General features: G+C 41.9%; 1 protein-coding gene across 1 annotated transcript in view; it reads right to left on the bottom strand.

The window, feature by feature from the left end:
- The window catches only part of SH2D4B (SH2 domain containing 4B), a 616,020-nt gene that overhangs the window by 359,149 nt on the left and 236,524 nt on the right, over positions 1–20,347 (bottom strand). Inside the window, exon 3 of the mRNA XM_040438405.1 lies at positions 12,179–12,326. Coding sequence (XP_040294339.1) covers positions 12,179–12,326 — 148 coding nt within the window. The remainder of the gene's footprint in view (positions 1–12,178; positions 12,327–20,347) is intronic.

Raw genomic sequence — 20,347 nt, 5'->3', positions numbered from 1 at the left:
GCATCCATAGATGTAGAGGCGCTCTATAGTAACATTCCTCACAATTTGGGCCTGTGTGCGGTGAATCATTTCTTTAAAAATAGGGCAACTCAATGTACAGCGCACAATCGATTTGTACTCAAACTTATGGATTTCGTCCTGCGACACAATTATTTTCTATTTGACTCTAAATTCTTCCACCAGCTCAGTTGGACAGCAATAGGAAGCGCTTGTGCCCCCACATATGCTAATTTGTTCCTGGGCTGGTGGGAGGATACGGTGGTATTCACCAAGGAGAGTGTTTGGACGTCGAGGGTAGTTTTCTGGGTCCGCTATATCGATGATATATTGATATTCTGGGGCGGCCCCAGAAAACTATTCTCTGCTTTTCTGGCTGAACTAAGCAGCAATCAGATTGGCATGCACTTTACTTCTTAGATAAGCGACCAAGGTGTGGCCTTTTTGGATCTGTACATTACTCTGACTAATGGTATTATTAAAACAAAAACCTATAGGAAACCTACAGCAGCCAATAATTTGCTAAGATGGGAAAGTCATCACCCCTTTAACCTAAAATGTGGTATTCCAAAGGGGCAGTACCTTCGAATCCGCAGAAACTGTACTACCAAAAATGATTTTTATAATCAGGCCAGAGATTTGAAGATAAAGCAGAGGGGGTATCCAGACCTACCCTTACATACAGCTTTTAAATCCGCTTTGAATGCTAATAGAACAGATTTACTGTCCTCTAACAAGGTGAGGAAGCAGAAAATAGACCCTATGCTTCGAATAGTGGGAACCTTTGATAATTGTAATAGGGAAGTAAGAGACATTTTACAAAAATATTGGGAAATGTTACGTATAGATCCTGACGTGAAGGATATCCTCTCCGCGTATCCGGCCATAATGTACAGAAGAGGTAGATCACTAGGAGACAGGTTGGTCCATATCCACTATACACCTGTAAAAAAATCAGGCACCTGGTTGGATAGAAGACCTCTTGGCACCTTCAAATGTGGATCCTGCATAGCCTGCCTACACATCTGCCAAACCAAAACTTTCACTAGTAACACTAATAAAACATATACCATCAGAGATTTTGAAAATTGTAAAACAACAGGAGTCGTGTACTTGTGTACATGTACGTGGAGACTCCAGTATGTGGGAAAATTTTAAAGGGAGCTAAGAAGAAGGATTGGGGATCATTTAGGAGATATAAGACATAAAAGAGACACAACTATTAAAAATCATTGAGGTTCTGTGTAATTGAAGTTGTACGTCCTTCACCAAGGGTAGAGATTTAAATAGAAAAATATTACAAAAGGAGGCAGAGTGGACTCACAGACTAAAAACGGTGAGCCCATTAGGCCTCAATGAGGTGTTATCTTTAGATGTTTTATATGATTGTTCGCTGTATCCATATACCTGTAAGTAATGTACATTGTGTATAAATTACATCTAGACCTGTCAGAAAGTAAATGTATCAGACCGAAAAAAGGTCGAACAATATTAATCAAGTCATAGGTGAAGAAGGGCATCTAGATAGGGCATATCTTGATTTTTAGAAACTAATAGCCTTATCTCTCTATTCACCTGGTTCCCCTTCTAAAAGACCGCTGATCCCATTCTAATATACCCTAATATAGTATTATTTACCCTCCTAATATTTTTGACTTCGAGTGTTTTTTTTTATATATATCTATAATCATTGAAATTGACTTCAACATGGTTTATGAACTATAAATTATAGATTATATCCCAGTGAATGTTAAAAGACAGTGATTATTCAGTAAGTTTATCATTAACACAAGTGGCTCCCGCACGCGCCAGAGAGCTACATAGAATCTTTTTCAAATGAACCATGCAGGCGCTGAATATATCTCTAAGCGCCTGCGCATATGTATGCATTCCACCTGCGTTCCACCGCTGTCAATTCTCATACGCATTTCCGATGGACGCATTTCCGGACGCAGATTGTGAAACAGCTATTTCTGCATAATGTCTGTACTTAAACTGTCATTTGGCATTCCGGGCACTAGAGGCCACTGTTTTGCAGCTACAGCCAGCACACTCTGAGATTTGAATATGTAAAACAGATGATGACTCATGCTGCTGCCTGTGAGTGAACCAGGAAGTGTTGATCTGGCATGGTGGAAGGATTGTGCTGTGAGGGACTGAATCCGATTCCATCCTGGCTTGCAGATGACCGGCAGTTAATGGACACTCAGAAGAAGGAGAGTAGCTGTTATATCCTTTCTGTATCCAGCTCTTTTGAAAGAGAGGTTGTCCCAGGAAGACCAGTCCAGTGTGTGGACAGAAGGCCTCACTATCAAGCAAGGCCGCATGGTTGCTGAGAAGTTGGTGGCCATCTCTGGTAGATTGCATCCTCGGGCCCAGAACGGACACAGGTCATTACACCTGGTTACTGATTGAAATATATTGTGTGGCGCCTGAAGTTACAGAGACTAGCCTAGGCCTCGCATTAGTTAGTCAGTTAGGATTTATATTGTTTTGCTAGGCTGTACTGTACTGTACTGCAGCGCAGTTATTGACTTGCAGGCTCTTCTGTGTTTGCCACCGGCTAGGGGTGTCCTCTGTAGCGGCACAGCAAGACTTACAGGCTCTGCTGTGTCCGCCATCGGCTAGGCCTGTCCAGTGGGCAGGGACATTGACTGTGGGTCCGGGATATAGCGTTTCTATGCATGTTTGTATTGCTTTGGTGATGCTTATGTTATTACTTGTTGTTTAAGTAAAGTTTTCTGTTCTTGCATATTAAGCTGGTGTCAGTGTCGCTTTCCTTGTCTGCGACTTCGCTGTATTCTAGGGAGCCCACCCCGGTACACGGCTTACAGATCCACTGTGACAAGTTTTTCCGGCTCCGCTTCATGGAGGTGGAACGCACGCTATGGACGAATGTAAGTTACACACATGTATTAACTTTATTTGATTATAATGGGTATATTAGGGAGCAGGTTCCAGATATCGCCCTGGACTGCACATCGTCAGTCGGAGCATCAGCTAGAGCTATCAAGCTATATATATTTTTTTTTATCCCCTGATGAATCTGCCAATACATATTGACAGAGGAAACGTGTCGGGACTATACTAGACGGAGTATCTGGAATACAGGCACTGGGAGTTATCATTATAGGGCAAGAATTACCAGGGTCAGCCACCGATAAGTGGGGTCGCTCTCTAGGGGGTTATTCTTCCGCATTTAGGCGGGAGACCTCTCCGCTTTCAGGCAAGGCCTAATAGAACTAATAGAGACATATCTCCCACCCCCCTTTTCCTACCTTCGTCTTAGAAAAGGGGTAAAAATATTGCTTAAAGCTTTGGAATCTATTTACAGCAGACAAATCTACAACTAAGGTCCACGGATCCAAAAGGAATCTTCATCAAACACGTAAGACCCAGATTCACCACATCAGCCTGGAGGAAAGATACATCAAACCGTGAGTGGTTACAAAAATTCTGTGTTGAAAGATACATTATTATATGGTGATTGTGGTGCTATGTACCTATAAATGGCAGTTTATTTGCCAGATATTTAATTGCAGTCATCTACAACATTTATCTATTTGTGGGACTTATTTTAGAAAATACCTAATATAAAAGTTAAGTTTTAAGTAGGTTAATTTTCCAGTGATAAACAATCAAACCTCAAGAAGCGTTATTGGGGATGTCCCATATTGGCCTTAAATAACCCAATGTAAGCAGAGTTCCATTGTTTCCGTAACTCCCACAGTAGTGAATGGGAGCTATGTATACAGTGTAGCACAGTGATCTTTATTGTGAGAGCAGTGAGACTATTGAACTCTACCAGAAGAGCTGATGATTGAAAACTTACTAAAAGAGTTCAATTGGAGCCTGAATGCATTATTTAAGTATAATAATATTACAAGTTATAGTTACTAGATTTTTGGAAAAGGGTCATGATTCCAGTGAGTAATTCTAATTGCCAGATTTGAAGTCTGAAAGGAACTTTTCGTAAGATGTTTTTGTTTTTTTCCTTTTTCTTTAGTTTTTTGCTTTCCACCGGATCAACCTCACAGAATATTAGATGGAATTGGAACGGTATATGCCTTTGGTACACTATATTACAGAGGACAACAATGCCACTTTATACTATACTTGAGTGCAAATATTTTCAACAGTCAATGCAGCAGGATCAACATATGGTTACTAAAGTTCTAGCTGTAGATTAAGCTGTAGCTAGTAAAATCCATTTTGCATGCTTTACTTGGTGCCAAAAAATACTTGTCATGCAAGATGACCTCCTGGTAAAATAAATTCTTACACTACTGATTCTAAGGCTATTTGATACAGAAAAGGTTCATCCAGATGTAGTTGTAGTTTGACACATGCAAACATATAAAATGCAAGCTCATTAAACTGTTTGCCATCTAGTTTCTGCTGTAGGAAGCACTAAATGATGAAGTAAAGATGGTTGAGCCAGCACTGTGACATCTTTATTTTAACCCGGAAGCAACCCCATTTCATCAAAGCAAGTTCTTCTCAGTTTATTTATTTTTTTGCTTTGTTTTACTGCTCATTTATTTAGTGATTTAGTTGACTGTTTTCTCTTACATTTACACATGGATACTATACTTCTCTAGTTTATTGTTGTACTACTCTATGCTTGACAGAAATACATTTATAGTGTAACAGCCATTTTATTTTTTGTGTAGGGGCAGTGATACTGACCATTTTTGTAATATACTTTAATTACTTAAATCATACATTGATATTAGAAAAATTGCTGTAAAGTTGCCCATTTTGAGTCTTAGCAATGCTCTTCTGTCTTCTGTTTACATAACGCAGTCAATGTTGAGCAAGTCTCCACTGTTATGTAAACAGAAGACAGAGGAGCGTTGCTAAGGCTTAAAATGGGCCACTTTTTTCTAATAGAAGTGTATGATTTCAGTAATTTAAGTATAGTACAAAAATGGTCAATATCACTGCCCCTATACAGTCGTGGTCCAAAAGTTTTGAGAATGACACAAATATTAGTTTTCACAAAGTTTTCTGCTAAACTTCTTTTAGATCTTTGTTTCAGTTGTTTCTGTGATGTAGTGAAATATAATTACACGCACTTCATAAGTTTCAAAGGCTTTTATCGACAATTACATGACATTTATGCAAAGAGTCAGTATTTGCAGTGTTGGCCCTTCTTTTTCAGGACCTCTGCAATTCGACTGGGCATGCTCTCAATCAACTTCTGGGCCAATTCCTGACTGATGGCAACCCATTTTTTCATAATCACTTCTTGGTGTCTGTCAGAATTAGTGGGTTTTTGTTTGTCCACCCGCCTCTTGAGGATTGACCACAAGTTCTCAATGGGATTAAGATCTGGGGAGTTTCCAGGCCATGGACCCAAAATGTCAACGTTTTGGTCCCCGAACCACTTAGTTATCACTTTTGCCTTATGGCACGGTGCTCCATCGTGCTTGAAAATGCATTGTTCTTCACCAAACTGTTGTTGGATTGTTGGAAGAAGTTGCTGTTGGAGGGTGTTTTGGTACCATTCTTTATTCATGTCTGTGTTTTTGGGCAAAATTGTGAGTGAGCCCAATCCCTTGGATGAGAAGCAACCCCACACATGAATGGTCTCAGGATGCTTTACTGTTGGCATGACACAGGACTGATGGTAGCGCTCACCTTTTCTTCTCTGGACAAGCCTTTTTCCAGATGCCCCAAACAATCGGAAAGAGGCTTCATCGGAGAATATGACTTTGCCCCAGTCCTCAGCAGTCCATTCACCAAACTTTCTGCAGAAGATCAATCTATCACTGATGTTTTTTTTGGAGAGAAGTGGCTTCTTTTGCTGCCCTTCTTGACACCAGGCCATCTTTCAAAAGTCTTCGCCTCACTGTGCGTGCAGATGCGCTCCCACCTGCCTGCTGCCATTCCTGAGCAAGCTTTACACTGGTGGCACTGAATCCTCTTTAGGAGACGATCCTGGTGCTTGCTGGACTTTCTTTGACGCCCTGAAGCCTTCCTAACAAGAATTGAACCTCTTTCCTTGAAGTTCTTGATGATCCTATAAATTGTTGATTGAGGTGCAATCTTAGTAGCCACAATATCCATGCCTGTGAAGCCATTTTTATGCAACGCAATGATGGCTGCACGCGTTTCTTTGCAGGTTACCATGGTTAACAATGAAAGAACAATGATTTCAAGCATCACCCTCCTTTTAACATGTCAAGTCTGCCATTTTAACCCAATCAGCCTGACATAATGATCTCCAGCCTTGTGCTCATCAACATTCTCACCTGAGTTAACAAGACGATTACTGAAATTATCTCAGCAGGTCCTTTAATGACAGCAATGAAATGCAGTGGAAAGTTTTTTTTGGGATTAAGTTAATTTTCATGGCAAAGAAGGACTATGCAATTCATCTGATCACTCTTCATAACATTCTGGAGTATATGCAAATTTCTATTCTATTATAAAAACTTAAGCAGCAACTTTTCCAATTTCCAATATTTATGTAATTCTCAAAACTTTTGGACACGATGGTACATTACACAAATAAATATTGAATGGCAGTTACACTTTAAGGGATATTCTTATCTTATCTTTTAATAGCGAGTATTTGACTAAATAAGTTATGCCTATGTTTTATGATTGCATGTTACTGTAACAATCTCCATTGATTGTAGCAGAGTTCTAAAACTTGTATTGAGTACATGTGAAAAAAGTTACCAGCCCAGCCACCCAAATAAGGTATGGATCATACTATGCTTACACACATGGGTTTCTTTATACTTCTGGTATTAATATCTTTTTTTCAGGTGGAAATATCCATCATGAAATCCATGGCAGAAATTCACAAATATTAACCTCATTCAATGGGGATAAACAGTGAGGTATATGTGTTAAAGATTCCACATGCCATTTGCAGTACCCCAGATCTGGGTGTATCTGCAAATTGTTTTGGCTGTCCATTCCAGTAGGAAGAGGTATAGTTGGCAATGGATAACCACCCTGTTCCTGCCCTCTTGGTAGGAGTGGGCTAGTTCTGCTTCATGCCAAGATGGAGATTTCCAGTTGAGCTGGAGAAAGGAGAGGAAGTGCATGTCAAAGCTCTTACTCCTTGGAACCAAATATTATCCTCCTGTGAGACCAACACTCTAGAGAGATAAGCAAATAATAGAATACTGCTTCAATAAAGCACCAATGTGACAAGATAACAGAGTGATCAGCGGAATACAGCTTTACAGACACTGCTGCAAGGTGATGGACTACAGCTCAGACATCCATCACCTAAATTGTTAGAAGGCCAAACTAATATCAAGCCTAATTACAGAGGACACCTATATCCATCATGGCCTGCTAGTACCAATCAATTGCCATCCAACCTGCCACCATACTGCTTCATCTGGTGCCAGAATCTGCACTTTATGCTGCTAGACATGTCACAAGCTAAAAGAGAGACTTTTACATTCACTTCTGGTCTGATTCTTCAAATTACCTTCCCACTGCACCAATCTCCAGGGATCAGAAGCCTGAGGAAGTACACTGTGACACAACACCTCATCAGGGCCATTACTACTCCTACCCTCTGCATCAGCACCTCAGGGGCTCACTGCACATTCACTTCACTATGTGACATTTATGTATTTTTTTCATGATGTGACTTTTAAATCCACTTGGAAAAAATATGCACTGATTGAATATCTATGCTGATTTCCCCTTGACATAATTGAGACTTGGAATACACACTAAAATCCTTATGCAATTTCCATCATGTGAATGTGTCTTTATGTAAAAATACTAACGCTCTAGTTTACCAACAACAGACATTAAGTAGGAGAATAATTTGGGATTTTACAGATTACTGTAAGATTTTATTTACTGTAGCAGAAAATAAATTTGTAGAATAATTTCCTATTTAATCTTCTTTATGAGCTAAAGGATTTTGAAATCATATTGTCAAATATTATGTCATTATAATTACTAAAGTGAAACAAATAGTTTTCATTTGGTTGATAGTGAGGAAATCATTTGCATAAGTCTGGAAAGTAAATGCTCTTTAATGGACTTGACATTTTTTAAACTACACTTTCTCGACTTTAAATATGGTCCACTCATCATTTTAAGAAGGAGATTTGTGGAGTGTTAAATATTTTAGCATGGTTAAAGCACGCTTGTTAAGTGTTCTGCATATAATTCTAGACTTTGAATCGTTAATGAAGGCACAGAGCTTGGGGAATTGTATTCAGTACATTATGAATTTTAGCAGATACAATAAGTAAAATACAGAAAAATATTAATACAATATTAGTCAAAAAATTACCAGAAATAAAACATGTATTATTATAAACAATGTCATACTTGTTTTAAAATTTCATAGCCAGATATAGAATTGATATGAATAAGTATAGCTTATTGTTTAAAGTAGTTTTCCAAATTCAGCATGTGCAACAGAAGCTTCATAGAGTCACATACAGTGCACTCAGAATGTCCGATTTTTTTTTTCACATTTTATTTTATGCTTAAATAAAATAATAAAACAAGTTTTTCTTCATCAACCTGTGCTTACTACCCCATAATGACAAAGTAAAAACAGAATATTCGAAATTTTAGCTAATTTTAAAAAAAGTTAAAACTAACTGCTTTATTCAGTACAAAGCACCATTGGCAGCAATTATAGCCTCCAGTCTTTTTGGGTATGTTGCTACATAGATTGCACTCTTGGATTTGGGGATCTTCTTCCACTCTGCAGATCCTCTCAAGTTCTTTCAAGTTGGAAGGGAACCATTGATGGACAGTCATTTTCAGGTCTCTCCAGAGGTGTTTAGGCTTAAGTCAGGGCTCTGGCTGGGCCATTCAAGGACATTCATAGAGTTGTCCCTAAGCCATTCCTTTCATCAAGAATATCTCTGTACTTTGTTCCATTCACCTTGCCCTGAATCCTGACCTGCCCCAGCCACTGGAAAAAATCCTCACAGCATGACCCTGCCACCAACATGCTTAATTATAGGAATGGTATATAACATGGAATAGCAGGTGATTAGCAGTGCCTAGCTTTCTCCAGACATGATGATTCAAATTGAGGTAAAAAAGTTAAATGTTGGTGTTATCAGACCAGAGAATCTTGTTTCTCACAATCTAAGAGTCCTTTAGGTGCTTTTTTGCTAATTCCAGTCAGGCTTTCATGTGTCTTTTACTGAGGAGAAGTGTTAACCAGGCTCCCCGTGCCTGTGATTCTGACCCTACACGCAGGTATGGGCGCCAGGTTTCCTCACTCCTCCTCGCTGCGGCACACCATACTGACAGATGAGGGCAGCGGAGTTCTTAGCTGTTTTTTGTGCTTATGCCGCCGGAATACCCTTCCTGGCTCTGAGCAGCGCTTGGGTTCTGGCTCAGAGTTCTTTGTATGCATATAGGATGTGTGTGGGCATGTCTCTCCTCCTTATGTGAGGCAACACGTGCACACCTCCTATCTTCTCCAGCCTATAGCTGGTCTGCAGAATGTATTTAAAGGTGCATCCTTCTGCATGAAGGCAGTTGGGCAACTTTGGTTCCTAGCCTAGTCTAGTTCTTGTTTAGCGAAAGTGTTTCTCTCCATTACGGTGTAGCGGACCTTGCATCTTTTTTAACGGATTATGCCTGTCTGCCGCCTGCCCCTGACCTTGTACCTCATTGTCCACACCCAGGTTCCATTCCCTCGTGTTCCAGCCCTGGTGTACTTCTCAGGAAAGTATATCCTCACCATATCAAAGATATCATGAAGAACGAGCAGTGCACTTAGACATCTCCCTCTGAGGAAGTTGGTCACGTGGGACAGCGGGTTTGCACCCACTGATCATTACAAGATTATTTTTTCTGATCACTTTGCCATAAAGCCGTGATTAGTAAAGTGTTGCAGTGATGGTTGACCTTATGGACATTTCTACAATCTGTACAGAAGACCTTTAGAACTCACCCAGACTGAACATTGGGTTCTTAGTCACCTCCCTTATCAAGGTCTTTCTTCTCAAATTACTTAGTTTGGTGGGGTGGTCAGTTGTTCTGGTTGTTCCAAACATCTTCCATTTAAGAATTTTGGAGGCCACAGTGCTCTTCGGAACTTTTAGTGCAGAATAATTTGTTTGTTCCTTTCTTCAGATCTGTGCCTCCACATAATCTTGTGTCTGAGTTCTACAGGCACTTTTTTCCTCATTGTGGCTTGTTTTTTATTCTCTGACATGCAATTGCCAGCTGTAAGACCTTTTTCAATCATGCTCTATCAACTGAATACTGTATACCATAGCTGAACACCACTGAAGATGTACAAACCGCTCAGAGATTACTAAGAAAGATGTTTGTGCAGAGCTAAATGTTGAAGTGTCATAGCAAATAGTGCATATTGGTGCAGAAAAAGTTGTTGTTTTTTTTTTATTTTAGCACATGGCCACAACATAACAAAACGTAAAAAAAAGTGAAAGGGTTTGGAGACTTCCCAAATACAATGTAAGTGGGTGCCTAGGTGCCCATGACCATGCCAATTTCCAAAACAAAAACACAGCACTGATTTTATTGTGTTGCTCCATTTAGATCATGCAGGGAAAGCAGGGAAGACCAGTTGCTTTGAAGGTGATGCTTTGGTGCCCAATGTCTGTGCCCTCGTTTCTCCCCTGCAGCAAGTTCTAAATTTGCGAACATATGCCTGTATACTGTTTATGACAATAAAGTGAACATTTCTTATAAATCAAAAAACACTTCTGAGCAGAACTTTTATATAGAAATTAATGTGAATATTTCAGCATTTCTGAAACACGTGTAAATTAGAGTAACAGAATGCCATGATGGGAAAACTGATTAAAAATTAAAATACAAGGTTGGATGTACCCACCAGAGTTCCAGAGAATCCGTTGGTAGGCATGGGCTTTCACATGGAATCCTAAGGTCGCATGTTATAATACTATTTGAAGTCAATCACTTTATATTAGGAACAAGTTTTACAGAATGCATAGTATATATTTGAATATTACACTGTACTGTATGTGCAATGGTAATATTAGTATAGGAAGCATATGGACATGAAGGTATTATGTATAAATTCATGTTAGGTTCTCAGAATCATTTCTCCATTCTGACCCTGCCTAAAGAGTTTTTGCAAGAATGTTTTTTTTTTTTTTTTTACAACCCTCCACACTTGGCTGGACCTATAAAGGAAACCTACTAGAACTGGCTCCCCACTCTTCTGCTCCAGGCCTTTTATGCTCCATTGGACTTCCTGACTAAAATTATATGGTTTGACATTGCTGCTGGCGATGACCGGATTCCCTTGCATCATCTGACCATTTTTCATGGCGTTAGGGGAGCCGGTCAGCACTGTGGCCAATGATTGGCTGCAGGCAAACCAAATGTTTTCAGCCAGGGAGCCCAGTGGAGCATTTCAGGCCTGGAAGAGAAGAAGAGGGAGTCAGCTCAGGGAAGCCGGTAAGTAAACTTACCTTTACGGGGGTGGCCAACTCTCCCCCTCCCCACACCCACCTGCATAGCTCTTAAATACAGGGGCATAATTATATCACAATGTACAATACACATACTCTTTATTTCTGCAATATAATTGGAGAAAAGGTAACCAGAAAGAGAATGCAATGCATGCACCGTTTGCCAACCTACTTTTTGAATTATTCCATTTAATTTCCATTATACAGATGAAAGTGCAACAATGTCAAACCTTGCAACTTTAAATGGGCTTTAATATATTTTTTCTGTTGCATTTATAGAAATAATTACTGTAAAATGTTGACATCTATGATTTTAATTAAGAATATACGTTCTACTCCATTGGTTTTGAAAAGCTGTTTACAGGGAGCAAATTAGTTCTTATTTTAGAGATTGTTAACTGCAGACTTCTACTTACATCCCAGCATGGCACAGTGTGGAACATTGATTGGTCAGTGTTCTTGAGCTGGAACAATATCCTTCTAGTGTAATTTATTAAAGGTCAAGGGATATCTCAACTGCATAAGTTACTATTGTCAATTTATACTGCCTATCACGTGCATATATAATTATAGACAGTGCAATTAGCATTTCCTGTACCAAAACTATTGGAAAATATAAAAATGGTGGACCCAAATCATATTATTACAACAGGTAACAAAATAATACCTTTTCTAATATCTAGTGGATTTAATTGAAATTATTCTTCATTCTATGGATTTGATACACTGCCATAAAATTAGATCATGCTTACCTTTAATTCTTCCTGAAATCTCATCTCTACTAATTTTGCTGCTTTTCGATCCTCAATCTCAACTTTCCATTTTTCAGCAACTATTCTTGCTTTTTCTTTGGCCATGGCATCTCGGAACTTCTTTTTAATTTCTGCCTCTTTCTGCTTCCTTTGTAAAATGATGATATCATTGTTAAATACATAAATAATCAAACAAACCAGATCGAACCTTTGTTCACATCATGTTTGGGCAATGGATCCAAATGTATTGTGTAGAAACATATGCAAGTACAATCATGCCTTGTTCAAAGCCACATACTCAGTGACCCCTAAAGAAAAAGTGCAACTGTAGGGTGCAGAGGTTGAAGTCATAAATGGGATAACCAAGGAGGTCAAAAGATAGATTGTGGGCAGAAGTAGGGCTAGCCTTCTTGGTGCCAAAATGAAGAATGATTTTTTTTGTTTTGTTTTTCTACAATTTTTCTTATTTTTAACTACACTTATGTTACTTAGGTGCTTAAAAGGGGTATTACTGCTGCCTGCATGTGGGATTAACATGGGATACTATAATTTAGTGAGACATTAAGGGACCAATATTACTGTGTGAAGCACATTAGTGAGGGGTACTATTACCATCTAGGCGACTATTACTGTTTGGGTCACTATCTCTCTTAAATTAAATTGTGTCTGGAAGAAGTCACCATTGTGGTCTGGGCCATATAGGCTGGAAAATATTGTAATCAGAAGAACTTTTACTTATGAGTAAAAACCAAGAAATTGTGTCAAAATACCATGGATTTGCCACAATTCTGCAAAAGTAGTCAAAGGAGTAAATTGTGACATGACTGCTCCAGAATTGATTTGTCCAATCAGCAGGACTTCCTCATTTGAATCAATGGGTTAAAACAACATTGCTTTCATATCTCACTTGTTAGAGCCCAGCTAGTGGGCCTTGTTATATATTTTGTATTGGGACCAATGAGCTTCAAATTTCACCTTTCCGCTAAAACCACATTAGGGTTATCTGTTAAAGTCAATGGCAACCATATCCAGACGTAAAGCTACTGAACTCGTGCCAAAAGGATGTTCCTTTAGCATACACTTACCCCACAGGACTCTGCATACTACGTGACATTCTTTTTGGTATCCACAAATCCAAAAAGGGAATTTCTGACAATGCATGGGTCTGTATATAGGTAGAGATTCCTTCAAACTACTTCCAAGACCAATTCCATGACAAGCAGGAAAGTCATATTTAAAGTCATAGACTCTGAATTATGAAGATCAGCATGTGCTATGCTGGAGGAGGCATTTAATTTATAATGAGTCATATATTAAATACCTCCTCTGGCAGCTCATACGCCAGCCTGAAATCTACTCGAACATATAGGTGGTGTAGAATTCAGTCATCAATTACACCATTTTTTTTTTTGTGAATCTTGATAAATGTGCCACGGCATATGATCCCACCTCACCCTTTTCGGAAACTGGCAAGGCTGGCATGAAACTCCAGTTGTGATTAGATTTAGCCAGAATGGTGTTTAAAAAGGCACATAGCCATGTTTTGTGGCATTTTGACACCAAAACCACGGCATAGGGAGATGATAAACCTCCCCCATTGTGCCTATTTATGAAAATAAAAAATACTCCACATTTATTGCCTATTTGCTTTGCATCACACTGCATTAATGCCTTCCTATAACACATTTTATCATTTTTTCATTTTTTACTCATGTCTTCCAAGAGCCATAACGTTTTATGTTTTCATTCACAAAGCCGTATAACAGTCATATTTTTGCTAAACAAATAGTCCTTTCTTGTTTTTTTTTATACTGTAGATTTTTATTAGCACATAGCATGCAAATTTTCAATAATACAGAAAGGAAGAAAAGGGAAAAACAGGAAATGGTATGGCATAGCTCATACAGAGTCATTTGGCAGACCATCAAAATGGGAACACGCACAATGAATGCAATCGCGTGTAGTAGTACAGGTCCCATAATTATATCCAAAGATGTAACAAGTAAAACTCGGGATTATGGATAAGACAACTGACAAGACACAAAAGGAAAGGAACAGGTAAGGGGGGAGTAAGAGTGGGGATGGTAGGGTGGGAGGGGAGACCATGAGGGGGATGCTAGGAATGTATCCCAGGGTAGCCATATTGTTTGGAATTGTTCCACGGTGTTGTTAAAGGGAACCTGTCACCGGGATTTTGTGTATAGAGCTGCGGACATGGGTTGCTAGATGGCCGCTAGCACATCCGCAATATCCAGTCTCCATAGCTCTGTGTGCTTTTATTGTGAATAAAAATCGATTTGATACATATGCAAATTAACCTGAGATGAGTCAGAGCTTGAAAATATGACTCTTCTCTGGTCACACAAGTAAGATATGACTCTTTTATGTTAATTTGCATATGTAACAAATTGTTTTTTTTACACAATAAAAGCACAGAGAGCTATGGGGACTGGATATTGCGGATGTGCTAGCGGCCATCTAGCAACCCATGTCCTCACCTCTATACCCAAAATCCTGGTGACAGGTTCCCTTTAAGGGACGCCGTGAGACATTCCATGGACCTGAAGTCACGGACCCTGGCTATAAGCATGGACTTAGTGGGGGGGTAGTCTGCTTCCAGGATTTAGCGATCAAGGATTTGGCTGCAGTACATAGTGAGAGAAACAGCCTGGAGGAGTACTTGTCCAACCCCGGAGGTGGCAGGATAAGTAAGTAGACCATTGGGTCTAGCGGTACAGGGGATCAAAAAAGGGAATGTGCCACATCCCTTTCCTCCCGCCAAAATGGGATGACACTGGGGCACATCCAGGAAATATTATACATAGAACCCACGTCGTTCAAGCACCGCCAGCGGACAGATGGAACAGTGGGGTTTATGGAATGTAGGAGTGCATTGGTATGGTACCAGTGCATTAGAAGCTTGTACTGCGTCTCCTTATACATGGTGCAAATAGATGACTGGGCTGCCCTATTCCATACAATCTGCCAGGCACTGCGAGAAACAGGCGATCCAAGGGTGGTAGCCCATTTTTCCATGTAAGCATGATGTGAGGTCTCGCCCTCTGCAATTGTGGCTAGAAGGCGGTAGATAAGAGAGATCAGACCTCTCGTCCCTGTGCCCAGTCTGCATAAGTGCTTAAATGGGGTAGGAAGTGACACCTTAAGGACCTCAATGTCAGAGTAGAGGCGTCTACAATATCCGCCAGATGGAAGAGACCCAATGACGACCAGACCCAGACCACGGGGGCAGTCAAGCTAGAGGGAATAGCTGGGTTGTAGAGAAGGGAGATCATAGAGGAGTTCTGAGAAGCTAAGGCAAACCGTTGGTGGCAGGTAAAGGCCATAGGCCCCAGGAGGGGAGTGTGGGGAGCTACGGGCGCCCGCTGCCATAGCAGGGTGTTCGGATGAACCGGAGCAATCCAGAGTTTTTCAATTTCTACCCATTTGGTGGTATGCCTGTTGGGAACACAAATGAGAAGCCCAGTAATAGTGTATGACATTAGGGACTGATAGGCCGCCTCTATCTGTGGCTGCAAACATAACCTTAGGGGGGATGCGGTGACGTTTACATTGCCATATATAGTCGAGAATGGCCTGTTGGAGGAGGCGTAATTCTGACATAGGGATATGTACTGGGAGCGTCTCAAAGTAATAAAGCAATTTTGGGAGGAGGGACATCTTCACCGCTACTATGCGGCCTAGCAATGATATGTATTGGGGTTTCCATTTTGTGAGGAGGGACTTAAGTTCCTGAAAGAGGGGAGGGAACTTACTGGAGTACAATGAGGCATACCTAGGAGTAATATGAATCTCGGTACTTCAGCGTGGTGTCTGACCATCGATAAGAGAAATTGCTCTGGAGCAATGTTAGATCACAGGCGGGTTTAAGGATACGTAGGGCTTCTGACTTAGAAGCATTGACCTTGTACCCTGAAAGGTTGCTGTAGTGAGTTAAGGCTTTTTGTAGGTTTGGTAGTGTAATGTGGGGATTGGTCAGGGTGAGGGGGACATCGTCCGCATAAAGGGAGATCTTAAATTCCCTGTCTCGTACTTTAAGTCCCTGAATGTCGGGGTTTAGTCGTTTGTGTGCTGCAAGGGGTTCGATACACAATGCAAAAATAAGCGTTGAGAGCGGGCAGCCCTGACGTGTACAATTAAAAATATTGAACGGAATAGAGGAGCTGAAAGGCAACTTGACAAGTGCCGAAGGGGCAGAGTAGAGGCTGAGGATGGCTGGCAGAAAGGGACCTGCGATACCGAAGAATTGGAGGGTTTAGAATAAGAAGGACCAATCGAGTCAGTCGAAGGCCTTTTCTGCGTCAAGGCTCAAAAAAACTGTGGGGGTCGAGGTGCGCGTCGCCACATCAATCAGGTCAACAACCCGACAAGTGTCATCTCCGCCTTGTCAATAGGGGATAAACCCCACCAGGCTGGGGAGCCACACATTTAGGCAAGCGGCGAGAATACGGGTGAAAATTTTCAGGTCTGCATTAAGAAGGGCGATCTGTCTATAGTTAGCGCAGTCCTGAGGGTCTTTACCCATCTTGTGGATGACTACAATATGGGATGACAGCATAGATGGCGGGATTGGAGAACCCAGTAGAAATGAGTTAGAGTAAGGCCAGGAGATGGGAGGAGAGTTCTGATTCAAACGTTTTGTAGTACAGGTCTGTAAACCCGTCAGGTCCCAAAGATTTGGCTAAGGGGAGAGGTTTAATCACATCCCTGAGTTCCTCGGCTAATATAGGGCTGTTCAGAGAGGCGACTGCCTTTGGAGAGAGCTTGGGCAATTCGGCAAGATTATGCAATTTAAAGTAATAATCACGAAAACATCGAGCAATCGCATCAGGTTGGTAATGGGAACAGTTAGCTGTGACTTTCACCACCTGGGGAGCACATTTGGAGGCAGCATCCAGTAATAGATGGGCCAAGATAGTGTGGGCTTTATTTCGTTTTTCATAATATCGCTGAATTCCACAGTATGCATGGAGGCATCTTTTAGTTTAGCACGGGCCTCCACATGCTCCCGGAGAAGGGAAAGACTTGGCCTATGGCTTAGTTGGGTTTATAGCAAAGTAATTTGTGCCGTAAGTTCCTGATCCCAGAGTGTTCTGTTTTTTTTTAAGTTGCGAGGCCAGTGCAATACATTGGCCTCGAACTACCGCCTTATGGGCTTCCCAGAGCACAGTCCAGGACGAAACAGAGCCAGTGTTTTCACTAAAGAACGTAAAGCAAAATAATATATATCCCCAACGTCCGCGGTGAGCAGTGATTTCAGTAGGGAATCATTTAGGCGCCAATGACAAGTGTGTTGTGGTACAGGTTGAGAAGAGTGGGTGAGGGTAACGGGGGTGTGGTCTGACCATGAGATAAGTCCAATTGTGCATCATCTTCAGAGTCAGAGCATTGGCAAAAAAGTTATCTATCCGGATGTGCAATTTATGGGGGGGGGGGGGGAGAAGGTAAACATTCTACCCGAGGGGTTATCCACCCTCCATAGGTCATAGAGGGTAAAACGCCTGATCACGCTACGAAAGTTCCTAGCCAGGCGGCACTGGGATGAAGACGGGGGGGGGGGGGGGGTGGAGACAAGGGACAACCGGTCCGCGTTCTCAGAGAAAAGCATATAAAATCTCCCCCAGGATCCACGCAGCTGGAGGCAGACCTTGGAGTTTGAGTATAACCCAACACACAAACAGAAGTTGGGAGGTGTTGAAGGCATACACATTACAGAGTACGACGGGGTGACCCTGGTAAATCCCTTCCAGAATGACATAGCGACCCGCGGCGTCTATATGGGAGGAGGATACTGAAATGGTAAAGGAGGCTGACAACAATATGGCAACACCTGCCTTTCGACGACTATGATGGGCTGAGAAGGCGTGTGGGTAGTAATGTTTGGAGAAGCCATATGACCACCATATCACCAGATGCCTCTTGGCATTGGAGCCCAGACCCTTAACGTTCAAGGTGACACACCTAACCATTCAGGAGGAGTGAGTAGCAAAGAGTCTTACAATCTATGAAGGTAGTATCAGAAGCGCAGGAGGTGTCCACTCCAGGGAGGGGGGTGGGCTCCTCCAGGCTGCTCTTCTTGGGGTAGGAAGAGTGTGAGCAAAGGATAGACACAGAGGAGGGGGTGTGGGAGGGGGAGGATGTGGGACGAAAGGGAGTGGGGGAAGACACGAACAACACAAGACTTCACAAAAAACAAACAGTAAACTAAATCTGTAGAATAAACAGACTAGAAAAAAAAAGTCTGAGAGGGGACCGAACCCACCGGACCAATAACCAGCAAGGTGGACTCTTTGAGCCCCATTGTCTGGGGACCAAAACCAGTCACGTCCCGACGGGGGGGAAAGAGAACCTGAGCAAAACCAATAGGTCAGAAACAGAAAAACAATTGTGACTACGCCACCATCATAGCGTCCTAGGTCTTGAGTGGGCAAAAACAGTCCCTAAAAGGAGACAAAAAAAATGAGAACGTTAAGGCACACCGATGATCCCTTCAGCGATTGGGATATGTTCCTCCGGGTTCAGGGAATACCAATCTCGGTGAAAGGGATGCTCCCCCAGGATCAGCATACCTAACTTTGGGCGAGGGCAGTCGACGTCTCTTGTGAGCCTCCATCGTCTGCCAAGCAAGAGGGGTGGGCAGGGATGTCATGGCAATCTCCCAATCAGAGAGGTCAGGTACTGGCAAGTCCAGCGCGGCACAAAAGAGGCCGAGGTCAGCGTAGGAGAGTAAGGCCACAGTGTGGCTATTTATCCGGGCATTCAAGGAGAAAGGGAACCCCCAGCGGTCTGGGATCTGATGGTCCCTCAAGGTGTCCAGCAGAGGGCGAAGGTGGCAACGTTTGTGCAGCGTGATCCACGACATGTCCTGAAAAGGCTGGACCTTGCCCCCCCGAAAGTCCACAAAACGGGAGTCTCTGGCTTTCATCATCGCCTCTTTCCGGGCGAAGTCATGAATGCAGCAAATAATGTCCCTGGGTTGGGGGGTGGATCTTTTGGGTCGGAGGGCTCTATGGGCCCTGTCTAGCTTAGTGGTATGAGATAGGGGGGTCTCCCATAATTTTGTTGAAGAGCATGTCCAGGATTCCCTGTATGTCCTCCTCCCCTGAGGGCTCTGGGAGACCACGGATTCTGATATTATTCCTCCTCCAAGTCCTCTATATGATGTTGAAACTCACAGAGCCCTGCGACTTGTGAGGACACTGAGGTATGGAGTTGAGAGACAGAGGAACGATTAAAAACTTTTTTTTTCTTTCTTATATTTTAATACTTTTTAACCTCTTGCCTACTGCTGCATGACCTTATACGTCGTGGCTGTAGGCTCCTATCTGCGTTAAGTAAACAATGGCACAAAAAGGTTAACTAACGCTTTCAATGTATTTCAATGGCTTTTGTCTCAATATCGCATGAAATAACACTCTCATGTGTTATCAGTTATCAGAGTGAATTTTTAGAGATCGCCTTGCGGTTCGCCCGGCGGTCGTTTTGCAGGGAACTTTGCGTGTTCGCGATTCGCCGAACATGTGAACATATGGAGATATTCATATTTTTTTTAATTGTGAAGAACTTTGACCCATGACACTGGACAGGTACAGGACAGCCAATTGAGACATTTCAGCACATGGACATACCCCCTACCTTATAAATAAACCTGATCTGGCCGCCATTTTACATTCAGTGTTTAGCCAGTTTAGGGAGAGGTTGCTGTGTGGAGCAGGGACAGGCTGTTAGGGACACCAAACACTAGCTAATAGAGCCACAAAAGTGGTATAGGTGTGCTATCGATATGTGTGATACATAGAGGGGTGCGATATACTTAAAATATACTTTTATAATGAGTCAAAAACATATAAATCTATATAGTGAACACCTGGAAGTCAGGGGCCTAGGGGCTAGGGGCTTACTAGGGCCATTTATAAATAGGGTAAGGTTCCGGACGGGGTCGCTCTTATCAGGGCGGGTTGTCTGTGGTTAGGCTATCAGGGCCAGATTAGCACCCCCCTGCAGGGCAATATCAGGGACAGTTCTTTGCCCATTTGCGGATATACGCACTTACGCATCCGTGCTTCCGTTTCCGCCAAAAAATAATTTGAACATGTCCTATTCTTGTCCGCAATTGCAGACAAGAATAGGCATTTTCTATTATAGTGCCGG

The sequence above is a fragment of the Bufo bufo genome, chromosome 6 (assembly GCF_905171765.1).
Source record: "Bufo bufo chromosome 6, aBufBuf1.1, whole genome shotgun sequence".
NCBI lineage: Eukaryota > Metazoa > Chordata > Amphibia > Anura > Bufonidae > Bufo > Bufo bufo.
Note: the sequence above shows the minus strand (reverse complement) of the source record. Positions and strands in the feature narration are given on the sequence as shown.